The 14,007-nt window shown below is 38.1% G+C and overlaps 1 protein-coding gene across 3 annotated transcripts in view; it reads right to left on the reverse strand.

The window, feature by feature from the left end:
- for (cGMP-dependent protein kinase for) overlaps positions 1-14,007 on the reverse strand; it is a 316,811-nt gene that overhangs the window by 131,770 nt on the left and 171,034 nt on the right. Inside the window, exon 1 of one of the 3 annotated variants that reach the window (XM_081760527.1) lies at positions 4,100-5,516. The exons of 1 other annotated variant lie outside the window; for it this stretch is intronic. In XM_081760527.1, coding sequence (XP_081616653.1) covers positions 4,100-5,030 — 931 coding nt within the window. In that variant the 5' untranslated portion in view covers positions 5,031-5,516. Of the gene's footprint in view, positions 1-4,099; positions 5,519-14,007 lie in introns of those variants that run through there. One more of the 3 variants, XM_081760528.1, reaches the window with a different exon arrangement.

Here is a 14,007-nt window from a genome sequence, read left to right on the forward strand (position 1 = left end):
GTGTAGATAAAATTAGGGAAAAAACAATAAAACGAACAAAAAACAAAAGCAAAACTTGGCTGGCACACGGTAATTGATTTATTAAAATAATATAAAATGGATTTCAATGGAGTACCTGTCACGAGACAATATTTTCCGTAATTCTCATGTGATTATCTCACACAGAGTCCAGAAATTCCCCAGAGGAATCCCGCGGGAACTCTCGTTTTCAGGACATAAGCGGATATCTAGATTTTCATTAGATGTCCAGTAGCTATTGCTGCCAACAAGACGAGACGAGATAAATTTTTTCTCGTCTCGTCTCGATTCTAGAAAAGCTTTCCTCACTTCATCTCAAATTTAAAAAAGCACTTCTCTGGTCTCTCATCTCGTTGACAACGCTACTACTAGCAAAATATCCGTATTCCTGTGAGGATTCAGATATCGGGAAGTCTTTGTGAGTTGTTTCTATTCTTCTGACCACTATGTTAGTATCAGTGAGTACTGTATGGATACGAAAATTGGTCACTGACGCGCAACGAAGATCACAGACTGAGGGTTTTACAAAACAAATCTTTCAGAACAATATTTGATGTGATGAAGAAACAAATAAACGGATGAATTAGGGGACTTTTCCATTGTGGAATTCGATAATAGATTCTGATCGCCGAATATCATACGGATAACGAACTTAACACTTCTAAGATGGGCGGAATACGCCACTGGCATGGGAAGTAAGCGCGGGATAAATAAACAATTTATTTTGAGAAGAAGACCTTAGAAAAAACTAAGGAGGAGAAGTATAATATAAAAGAGCATTTTAAAAATGGTAACCAATAACAATCCAGATTAGATTGTCACGCCACGGTGTAGGATTAAGCGGAAAGGTTTTGTTTCTGCGCTGATGAACATTCGAGTGTCTGAAAATATGTTAACTAAGTATCGAAATATGTATGTTAGCTAAGCATGTTAACTAATCATACGTCGTACGAAACGACAAAATAAACACTGACGAAATACAGCAATCTTGCTGAAGTTTTGGTCACCTCTAGTTCCAAAGAAAATTTAGTGTATACTGAAACCATTAGTCAATACTCTTTTTGATACTGACATTGGGGGCCGCGGTGGCTCAGTGGTAGAGCGTTCACCTCTGGTGCTTGGGGTCCCGGGTTCGATCCCAGCCAAGTGAACTTTGTGGTGGACAAACACCGTGTGCGCGGGTTTTCTCGGGGTTCCCCACTTTCTTCATTCCACCATTTCATTCATTACTCATCATCACCGTCTCCTTTAGCCCAACCGGCAATAGCGTGGGACGTAAAACTCAAAGATTTCATTTCATTTTTTTTTTTTTTTTTTTTTTTTTGATAGTGTAGTGACATAACCAAATGGTGAAGATATAGAAATAGAGAACTTCACAAAAATTTTACTGTAACTTCCAAACGAAGAAAAATAGCTCACAGCCAGTATAACCACCAAAGGGCTATGACCAATCAGACAGCTATTAGTTGAGTGAAGTAAGAATAACACATCACCTATCATTCTGCCCTTTCAAATCAGACTTCCATAGCTCTTCACTCAATTCTCCTGAATCACTTCATGATGTTGAATCAACTCTGAAAATAATACAAAACCACCGGAACTCGAAATCAGGGTACATTTGTATGAAAGGTACCAGCATAAACTATCTGGATAAGAACAAGAGAGTATCGAATGGATCGTTTGAACATAATTATACTTTCCATTATTAATAATGATGCCATACACAAATGATTCATTTTCCTGCATACAGTAAAAGTGATTTTATTCATTAACATGAATATTAAGAACACGCTTCCTCAATTTTATTCCTACAAACGAGTCATTATGTTTTAAATTAAAATACACGTTTTCTTTTTAAGTAGACGCTTTTTGATTAAGTGATGTGTATCCAAATAATTACATTATTCTGCACGAAATAAGAATTAAAGAAAAATGAACGCTGAAGTTTAATGGCGCAATATTTTAAGTAAAGCAAACAATCAGTGCACTGTGATATGCCAATATCAATACCAAATACATTAATGTATCGTTAAATTAATACATGTGTCAGTGTTTTTTTTTTTTTTGGAAGGGGGGGGGGGAGGGAGAGGGATTTTCATTCCATGTGTTTGAATATCTGTATGTATGACTGTTTGCAGTTTCTTTTTCTCTTTCAATCTGATTTTCTCAAATGGGAAAAAAGTTTAAAATATATTAAAATAGTTCTAGATTTAAGTGTGAAACTTCTTTACAATGAAAACAATCAAAAAAAGATAATGAAATGAAATCTTTCAGTTTAACTTCCCACGATTATATCCTTTAGGCTAAGGGAGACGATGATTAAGAGTATTCATCTCGGCGAAATTAAAATACCGCTAATTTTACAGTAATTATGTGATATCTTCAAATAGATAAAAGATAATTGAAATATAGAGCAAGAGCGCTCTAGACAATATTATTTTGCGTGAGGTACCGTGATCACAAGTCACTCAGTGGCTTTCCGTTTTCAGCTGTTTAGAAACGCGAAAATAAATGCCGATTTTCAAAATGACTGGAAATCGAAAGCAGATAAGTGAGTCATGATAACGGTATCTTATGAAAAATAATATTGTCTAGGGCGCTCTTGTTCCACATTTTGATTATCTTTTATCTATTTGAAGATATCACATAATTACTGTAAAATTAGCGGTATTTTAATTTCGCCGGGATGAAGACTCTTAAGGCAACTGAATGATGTTGGAAGAATTGATGGAATGAGAAAGTGGGAGGAAACGGGAGTACTCCGAGAAAAGCCACGGACACGATGTTGTTTATCACAAACTTATTTGGCCTGGGATCAAACCAGGGGTCCCACGCACTAGAGGTAAACGCTCTACCACTGAGCTACCGTGCCCCCTCCCCCAACAAGATAATATTGGAAGATGTTTTGGAAAGAATCTGCACAGGGTTTAACGATTAATGATAACACCCCACCATTCGAATGTCGTGCAAAGGAAATAGCATGAAGAGAAATTTAGGTTAGAATGGCAGCCAACAAGGTTCGAACTCTGACCTATACACGAGGGAAGGCTATCCATGAATCCTGATATAGTATGTTACATGCATTATTATCAGAAAAAGTCTAATAGTGTAATACAGTAGTTCTAAGCACCTCATAAATTATTTACAGTTCTATCCTTATTTCCATGTGATTCTTGGGTTCAATACCCACTTGGGACATATCCAGGGCAGGGACGTACGCAGGGGGTGGGTCCTGCGGGTCCGGACCCCCCGAAATTTCAACTTTTGTATAAATTTAGCCTAATTTTAGGGGCAATTTTAGGAATTTTAATGTAAAATACCCTCATATTGAGTTTGGACCCCTCCCGAAATAAATTCTTGCGTACGCTACTGATCCAGGAGTGGAAGTGAGGGGACCACAGGGATGCAAATACCCCATTTTTAGAAAATATTTATGACTCCCCTCCACTTCCCAAAAGTTACAATGGGCAAAGATAGGCATGAGGACGGCGTGACGTCATGCATTCCCTGCCTTTTCAGATCCATTTATACCCCTGGATATATCTACTTTTTTTTTCCTGGTACTAACAAGGAACGAACATGAACGTGTCATCCGAACATCCGAATAAAACCTAATCAATTCGATAAACATAACAAAGATATATTCATCAACTTTGGACCCCTCTGGAGTGGCCCTGGGTAAAAGCACACAATCCAAATATATTTCGAAAACTACTATAGAGGATAAGAAATGTATGCACCAAGTTTGTTTTTGGTAGACGAAATGGATATGGGGGAAAAGCTCAATCGCCAATACACGCTTTCTCCTCATACCTATTTTGTCTGTCAATACATGACTTGGTACAGTCATTTCTTATCCCCTTTAGTATTTTCCGAGATAAATTTTGTTAAATCATTATGAAACATAACGTTAACTTTGCAATTAACATAATTCTGATGTCTATGAATAACAATAATTTCATATTTTACGAATAACAAAAAAAAAGTCAAAATTACTTTTTTTTTTTTTTTTTTTGTCAAAAAAGCTGTTTACCGTTCAGGACATGAACACACAGTTAATAGTATTTAATTTCTTTCTTACCTGGTTGGAGAGTTGGTTTCTGTACACCGTAGCCTTCACAGCTTTGCACATGAAGGTTTCCGGTTCGTCTTTTTCTTCCGTAGGTGTGGACGGGTACTATCAGCTTAGGCCTTGGGATTAGGAATTCCTCTTGCCCATGAGTGAGCTGCACGTGTTGATCAGAAGAATAATACTGACTAGGATCACTGAATTCCTCCATCAACAGATTCCGATCATACATCGATTGGGGATGCTGTTTTTGTTTATCACTTGTCAACACTACATTGTTACTACCATTACTACTACGACTACCATTTTGTTTATGGATCTTCTTTCGGCTGTTACTGTTACTACTAGTATTACTACTACTACTTTTGGATAGTGTTGACGACGATGATGAGGAAAATGATTCCAATCTTCGGGGAGACTGTTTGCCGTTACTCACTCCTTTGGAGGGTGGAACAACCGTGCCTCCCGGGTTGCTCTCCCACTCAGCATCCCAGTCCCAATCATGATACGAACGACTAGAATTATTCTTTTTATGTTTCGACAGCGTCCAGGTTCTAATGCTATTGACATTGCTTTTGTCTTCTTTCTTTCGTGGTGGATCTCGTGTTTCTTTAATCACAGGTCGCGGCTTCGAATCCCACGCACTGTCACTAATCCCATTCCACGGGTCCTTCCAGTTGGCACTATACACTCCCATCCGCCCGCCACTTCCACTAAAAACGTCGTGGACAACACTCTTGATTGGAAGGTCATTGTTTACACCACTGTCAATATCAGAGTCTTTGATGTAATTAGCCTTAAGGAGCCCATGAGCGCGTCTGCTAAGGGTATGAGATAACCACGGTGCCATTTTGTTGCTTTTTTGCTTTTGTTCTTGATGATATGTAGTTTCGGTATCGATTATCTTATGCTTTTCTACGGCACGGCCAGGGTAATGCCTCATACTTGGACACCACAATACGGTAAACTAATGTTATTGACATTTAGTTGTGGAGAGCAAAAAACTAGAAGCATTTTCTATGTTATTACTAACAATAATAGAGAAACACCTTTGTCTTATCACACTTATTCACGCACTAATCAAATCACAATCAATCACAGCCACTAGAATGACCCTAAGAATTTTGTAAAATAAAGAAATATCCACTGTTTCATCCCGTTGGTGTATTCACTAACAGAACTAGACGTTGCATCTCTTTCAGGTTGACAATGCAAGGGACTGTTGCATCCTCACCATCCTCCGGGCTTTGACAGTGCCTCTTGCCTCTCCGGTTATCGCCACTTCACTGCACTTTCATTTCATCGCTAGCCACAAAGGTAAACTAGCCAACCAGTACGCAGGCTTTGTACGACCGCGCCTGCAAGACACAGTCCACAGACTATGCTCGCCGTTCTGGAGTTCTTGCAGGAGAGTTGAGTTGTTGGAGAGCTTTTTTTTTCGTTCTTCATTGCCTTTCCACTCTGCATTTGCTTGAGCAAGGGAGGGGGAAAAGGAGTAACAGCGTTTGTAGGGGAAATGAAGGAAAGCGTAGAAGAGAGATGGGGAAGTGGAACGCTAGCAGACGGAAGTGTTACGTCACATGCGCTTATGAGTACAAATGTACTTTTTTTTTTTTTTTTTTTTTTACCTTTCTCTCCACTCACGCTTGCTTGGGTTGATTGTTCCTTTACCATCTGGGGGTTCAAGAAGATAGGGGAGGGGAGTGATTAGATTGAATCCGGACAGAGGTCTTTGGTTTGTTTCCCCAGACAACAGAACTGGAAATTCCGCTTAAGTCCAACATATTTCCCAGCATGAATTGAGATTAACATGACACATCTCCCGGATCACGCAAGGTTATCGAATATCAAAGAGTATTAAAATATTTCATTTAAAAAAAAATACATACGGAAAAACCTGCAGAACGGAACAGGACATTTTTCTACAAAAATGTTTTGATACATTTTTATGATGTTTTTACCTACTATTCATATTATGAAGGATTCAAATGACCAAGACCATGTATGGTTAGCACTGCTAGGCTTCCATTTCTGGCTTTCGAGATCAGAGACTATTAATCCATGACGTTGGACGCTTCCCTTATGAGACAGACAATAAATCTTAATGAGTGGTGTAAAAGCTTAACATTTTCCCAACTTCGGGACATTGACATAAAAAGATGATACAATCAATAGCATGTCCTTGTCACTGTTAACCCTTAGGTACCCATTTTCCAGAGGTTCAGTTACCTCTGATCCGAATGGAAGCGAAGAAACAAGGATATTTTCCCTCGTTCTGCCATCGGAGATTGAAGTTAGGTCACCCAGTTGGTTGGGTCTATGGATGAATACGAAATAAGGATTGAGCTGTCTCTTTTCAAAAAATGTATTGCGAAATTGATGACCTGTCTTCAAAACTGTATCTTTCTTTTGGAATAGCACTGCCATGTCTCGTCTCTTGTTGTGCGAAGGCCTAGTTGGATCAGCTTAAAAAAAGAAAGCAAACTAGCGTCCTCACCGGTAATGAAACCATACATACAAGCAGTAGCGTATTTAGGGGGCTTCCGGCCCCCGAAATCTTACTTACTATAGTAAAGTATATGAAATATCTTGCACAGTTTTCAGATTTTCAGGCAAAGCCCCCCCCCCTCCTAAAGTTAGCAAAGCCCTCCCCGAAACAAAATCGTAAATACGCCACTGCATACAAGTGACAGATCTAATAGATATAGGCTACTAATATGAAAGCTCGAAGAAGTTGATAATATACGTCAGTAGACGATAAATTGTTCTGTACTAAACGAGCATCGAACTTACTATTCGATTACAAGGCTGAAAATATTACTATTTGAACCCACGTGTATTAATGGGCATAAGAGTGGCTCAGTGATAGAGCGTTTAATTCTGGTACTTGAGGTCTCTGATTCGATCCTGGGCCAAGTAAGTTTGTAATGGACAACATTGTGTTCGTAGGTTTTCTCGGGATACTCCCATTTCCTCCCACATCTTTATTCCACCGATTTTTCCATCATCATTCACTTGCCTTAAGGGTCTTCACTACAGCGAAATTAAACTACCGCTAATTTTAGAGTTTTTCTGTAATATCTTCAAGACAAATAAAAATATTCGAAAAGCAGAAACGTAGTGAACTAGACAATACGATTTTGCATGTGATACCGTTATCACAATTCATCTATCTGCTTTTGATTTAGAACTGTAGATAGATTTAGCAGTTTTTGCGGGTTCTGTAAATAGCGGCATACCATAAGCAGATAGGTGAATTGTGGTAGAGCTATCACATGCAAAATAGTATTGTCTAGTTCACTACGTTTCCGCTTTTCGAATATTTTTATTTCTTTTGAAAATATTACACAAAAACTCTAAAATTAGCGGTAGTTTAATTTCGCTATAGTGAAGACCCTTAATCATCGTCTCCCTTAGTCTAAAGAACATAAACGTGGGACGTTAAACTAAAGAAAACCATTTCATTTTATAATGGTCATAGATACATGTATATTAAAACATACACTAACCATGAAACGTACAGCTAAAGAAGGCTATACAAATATTTATAAGGAAAATAATATACATTCCTGAAATGCTGAACTTATTTTCTTTATAGTACGCGTTTAGAAGTAGCAGCCTTGAGCATAGCGATGATACTATCAGAAACCTATTTGTTGCGCATACCATGCAACACAAACAGTGAAGGCGAACCACAAATAAGAGATACAAAGGAGAAGAAAGTAAACAAGAAAGTAAGTAAACAATACATAGTAATTCATATGATATGGAAAGAAATGATAATATATATTGACTATTTATAGCGGAAGAATATAGTATATTGTTTCTTACATTAGTCAGCGTCGAAGGGTTTCAAATATGAACGGAAACGTTCATGCTACACATTGTTCATTGAACATGACGAAATGACTGCAATGAGTGAGTCAAATCTGATGTACAGTACTTCCGGTATCATTTGCTTTCAGCGGGTTCCAAAGATATGTGTTGCATTGCGATGAGTATACACATTGCAATGAAAGAGAAAATTCTAGCTTCTGATTGAATATCCAAAACAAGAAATAAACAAAGCATAAATACGTGAAAGGTAAGGAAAGTAAAGAAACATGCTGAACGAAAGTAAATATAAATCATGGGGAACAGTAGCTGAGTGGTAGAGGGGGACTGAAGTTTGGTGCAAGAGGATCCTGGTTTGATCCCCGGTCACGCCAAGTTTGTGGTGGACATCGTACTCCAGGTTTTCCCTATATTCTTCCACACCCTCATTCCACCGATTACTTCATAAGAGGTGGCTCAGTAGTACAGTGCTTACCTCTTGTGTGTGGGGTCCCTGGTTCGATCCGCGACCAAGTAAGATTATGGTGGACAACATCGTGATCGTGTTCGTGGGTTTTCTCAGGATACTTCTGTTTCCTTCTACATTATCATTCCAGCAATTACTTCGTCATCATCGCTTCCATTGGTCATTCATCTCTTTTAGCCTAAAGATGTAGAACGTGAAAATGAAATATCAATTCCTTTCAAATATCCACCATATACTGGGCTATGATTTCTTTACGTAACAGCCATACTGTCTGGAACCGAAAATGCGAGTTTTGCATCCTTGCAAACTCGTTCTCACAGAAAGTCACGACACTTCTTGACTTATCCATATACTTGTTCCAGCACCGAATAAGCGTAACTCAAAAGTAAAGTTTTTTTGTTTTCATGTCGACTTATTCTTCTGTAGCGTCCATAACCTCCTCTTCGAATTGAATTTCCTGGAATGAGGTAGTCCGTTCATGTCTTATCACATCTTTCTCAATTCACTACTTAAGTTGTGTGACTGCCACTAACCTCTTTTCCTTGTGTTTAGCCTTTGACAAGCAGGGAACCCACTCAGCACTTACTTTGTTAACTTTAAGATGATATTTCACTACTGTTTCTACTGCAGTCCTAAACAGTTACTTCAAGTTTTGCAGCAATTTCTCTAGTAGCGATTCTTTTATCTTCAATTCTATTTTGCTTGAATGATTTGCACCAACCATAAACTCTAAACTGCGAGAGGCATACTTATTTCCAAATTTATATTTAATTGTCTTTTTAATTTTAGAAAAATTGGGTATAATTTGTTATACAATTCTGCTTGTGTACCTCCTCTCCGACAAGATGATTACAAACGGAGAAGAGCAGTTACCACTAGTAAAACATGGATATGTTTGTCTAGTGCATGAAGTCTATACCTTATACTATTTATAAGGAGAGATTATGAAAATTCCTGTTAATATCTGAACGCTCCTTGTATAGTAACTATTCATAAAATATCAAATCAATACAATGACGATGCTGATTGGTCTTTAAATAAAAAACGAAGTACCCATTCTTTATGAATTTCCAGAGCTCATCAAAACCCCTTATCTGTATGCAACCCACTCTTCATCATTGACGTTTGGGTTATCTAACATTGAAGGAAAGAATTCGATTAAGATACAGTCTCACGATTGGGTTATTTTCCCGGACACACAAAAGACAATATCAACGTTTTGGTTGATACTCTAACACAGTCATTTTCAACTGTAGAAGTGTGAGGTCATAGAACGCTTATGAGATGGATCCTTCGTACGAGTTACGAAGTGGTACCAGTATACGAGTAAAAATCATGAATCTATGACGTATATGGGTTACTTAAAAAAAAAAAAAAACATCGACTCCGAAGCGTTTCCTGCAACCACTGCTTCAACAACATACAAGTACCCGTATTCCCTCTGTAAATAAAATGAAATGATTTTTTTTAAACGTCCCACAATTATGTCCTTTAGGCTAAGGGAAACGATGATTAATGCAAGTAAATGATGGTGGAAAATTGGTGGAATGAGCATGAGGGAAGAAATGGGATTACCCCAAAACAACACACGAATAGTATGTCGACCGTCCACCACAAACTTATTTGGCCAGGACTCAAATCAGAGACCCCCACGCACCAGAGGTTTGGATTTGATATGAGTTCAGGTGTCGTTCAGCAACGAGTCTATATGAGACGTGGACCTATATTTTAACGTGGGATCCGAACTACATGAGTTCCCATCGGGAAACGAACCCAGGTATCTCATGTCAAAAGTGGTACGTTATCTACATAGGCACGAAATGGTTTAGAAATCTAGAAAAATGTAAAAAAAAGAAAAGAAAGAAAAGAAAAGAAAGAAAAGAAAAGAAAGAAAAGAAAAGAAAGAAAAGAAAAAATCGCGAATCCACAGACCTAAGCTTAATTGAAACATAAACTTTCAATCAAATAACCAGAACACCAACGAGGATGTTTGGGTTGCAGACATATCAGGGGATTCCAAATATTATTTAAGTAACTAACAAGGAACTATTAGGAAAAAAATGTACTTGACTTATTGTCTTATCTCACGGCAGTGGCGTATGCAGAAATTCAAGAAGGGCTGCTCAAACTTAAAAGTTCATATAATTTTAGGTGCTCGTATGTATCTTAATATGGTAAATGTTTATTTTTGTATATCATCTCGCTCTAGAGAGTAGGAGGTTAAAACCACGAAAATCCCCGTGTGTACGCCACTGTCTCACGACATATCTATCAATTTGCTTTGAGGACTTTGAATACTTATATCACAGAGACAAACAAAGTATTATCTTGTGTCCAAGTCAAACGAACGCAATCTATTGACAAAACCCAAAAGAATTCACGGCATATGTTTCTTACACTGTTGGTCACCATTAACCCGGAACTTTGTAGTGGAGGCTCTCGTAACGTTATGTTTTTCACGGATGCATTTCACAAAAGATAAAAGAAAAGGATGAAGACTTGGGAAACGGATATGAGTCAATTGTTTAGTGGTGCAGATATGGACAAGAAGACAGCAAGACAGAAGGAGCCGCCAGGGCTTAAGAACATCAAGCAAGAAAATCCTGAAGGCGAAAATTGCGATTCCATACAGAATGAGTTTCTAGTCTTTTTCACACTAACATGAATTATCTTTGAAATCTTTTCAGTTTAACGTCCCACAATTATGCCCTTTAGGCTAAGGAAGACGACGATTAAAACAAGTGAATGATGATGGAAGAATTGGTGGAATGACAAAGTTGGAGGAAACGGTAAAAACCCTAGAAAACTAACGGGCAAGATGTTGTCCGCCACAAACTTTCTTGACACGAGATCGAACCAGGGACCCTACACCCCAGAAATAAGCGTTCTACCACTGAGCTACCGTGCCCCATAACTTGTATTGAATCCTTCAATTTAAAGATCCAAGCGATTGGAGAAAATATATTAAACTACAGAAAGACTAAAATGGAGATGAGCAAAAATAATTAGTTGTATCTATTACTACATGAAATATTTCTGCCATTATCCTGATCCAGAAAGGATACCGATTCTCCTTTGTTCCTTTGGCAGACAGTCTTCTTGTATATATACTACGCGCATTGAATAAGGTTGCCAGTTCTATAGTTTGAAAAAGATTCAAATGCATTTAACAAAATTTTAACCCTGTTTAATATATTTTAACCCCATGTAACAATTTTCACTACGTTTAACGTAATTTTAACTAGGGATGCGGACGAGATAAGATTTGTGGCTGTCTCGTCTCGAAAATGTGCTCTAAAAGTGATGTCTCGACTCGAAAAATGTATATTTGTCTATTGGAAGAGCCGTGTCGAATTTTGTCTGGAAAATCCTGTCTCGATTCGTCTCGTGTACATCCCTAATTTTAACTCTGTTTAACATAATTTGAACTCCGTTTAACATAATTTTAACTAGGGTTAACATAACTTTAACCCCATTTATCATGATTTTAATCCCGTTTAATATAATTATAACATCGTTTGACAATTTTAACCCTGTTTAACATAATTTTAACTCTAACAATTTCTACTCCCTCTAACAATTTTAACCCTGTTTAACGTAATTTTAACTCCGTTTAACATAATTGTAACCAGGTTTAACATAATTTTTCGAAGATATAGTACAGGATTCAAAATAGACTGTGCAGAATTTTATAAAATAGAACATTACAATTAAAACATCATGATATGTTAGTACTAGACCTAATAATGTTACTAAAAGCAAAAGTAAATGAAATGACAATTGTTACTTAATTCCTTCTATCTCGCTACATCAATTTTTATTATTTTTCGTACACTTCTCCCAGACCAATTATAATGTTTTTTTTTGGTACATGAGTGGATCCCGGCGTAATTTTGGTTTTTGGAACATTTTCGGCAAGGCGGCTAAAGGGATGACAGGTGACATGTAAAAATAATTGGAAACGACCTACAATAATATCGAGTTGAGTTGATTTTAGTTTAGCGTTCCTTTCAGCAGCGAGGCTATATGAGACGTGGACCTACTGATTAACGTGGAATCCGAACCACATGAGCTCCCGCCGGGAATCGAACCCGGGTCTCCCACGCCTACAATAATATCGAATGTGTAGTTTCCGGGGTCACTGAGGTGAATAGTGACACTTTTAATGCCATTTAACTCCAAATTCATTACCTATTGGCCTGAGGGTCATAGGTGGGGTGATAAAGGGTTAATGTGAAAATAATCTATATTAATGTCCAATTCCTAGTTTTCGGAGTCACTGAAATGAATAATAACACTCCCAATGCCGGTTAACTCCAAATTCATCCTCCATCGGCATGGAGGTCAAGAGTTGGGTTAGAAGGGATTAACATGTAAAAATAATCCAAAATAATCTATATTAATGACTAACCCTAGTTTTCGGGGCTGCTGGAATGAACAGTAGCACTCCTGATATTTTAAGTTCAAATTCATCTTCCATGCGTATCCTAAGGGGAGAAGGGGTTCAACTACTTTCTATATACCTATTTATTCTCTCCATGTGAAGAAGGGGCAAGTCAACTAGTTTGTACTACAGGATATTCGTAGAAAATCTCTGGAAATTAGAAATGTGAAAGTAATGCGAGTTTTCGATAACCGATGAAGCATAAGTCCCATCCAACTTGACTCTCAGCTCTGGTGCGTGAGGTCCCTGGTTCAATTCCCAGCCATTTAAGTTTGTGTTGTGTCCGCGAGTGTTCCCTGGGTACTCCCCTTTCCTCCCACTTTCTCATTCCATCAATTATTTCATCATCATTCACTTGTCTTAATCATCGTCCCCCTAACCCTAAAGAGCATAATCGTGGGACGTTAAACTGTAATATTTAATTTCGTTCCTCGACTGGGCCCCTCTGTATTTATATAATAAATTTCTAACACTGATAACCACACATTACCAAGGTATGTCCTTGCCTTCTTTGCTGGTCTACGACAAAAGCGTCTGCCTGTTGTGCAAAGATGTCACGGATTTGATTTCCAGTGGGGAGGGGACACATAAAACGCACTACGGAGATTCAGATTCCACTCTTTAACTGTAGCCTCGATCCCGGGATCGATTCTCGGTGGCTGAGAATTGGATACCCTGCAGTAATTGATATCCCACTTTAAACTTAGGTCTTGTCACATGTAGTCCTCCATTACGAGAACATTCATCATCATAGGTATTCTGCCATTATTGGTAGGTCACTTAATACAACTGAGAAGCTTCCATGCTCCACGGTATTCCACTAACCTCCTCGTCTTCACGCATGATTTCCCTGTATGATATTGTCCATCAATTGTAGTCTTCTTCGCACCTCCCTCTCTTTCCTGCCACCATCCCTCTAGTACGTCCCTCATGATACAGTTTCTTCTTAGCTAATGTCCCAACTAGTTCCTCTTCATTTCCTTAATATCTAAAATTGTTTTTTTTCTCCATTTCTAATATCTCATTCGTCTCCCGCTCGACCCAGCTAACTCCATTCTTCTCCACATCCACATTTCGAAGCACATTAAAATGATTCAGATTCAGATCCCACTTTCAACTGGAGGTCTCGTCTTATTTAGCCTCTCTGCTGACAAAGAAAGTTAATACAAACCAATC

Source organism: Thermobia domestica, chromosome 5, assembly GCF_964235325.1.
Source record: "Thermobia domestica chromosome 5, izTheDome1.hap1.1, whole genome shotgun sequence".
In the NCBI taxonomy this organism is placed as follows: Eukaryota; Metazoa; Arthropoda; class Insecta; order Zygentoma; family Lepismatidae; genus Thermobia; species Thermobia domestica.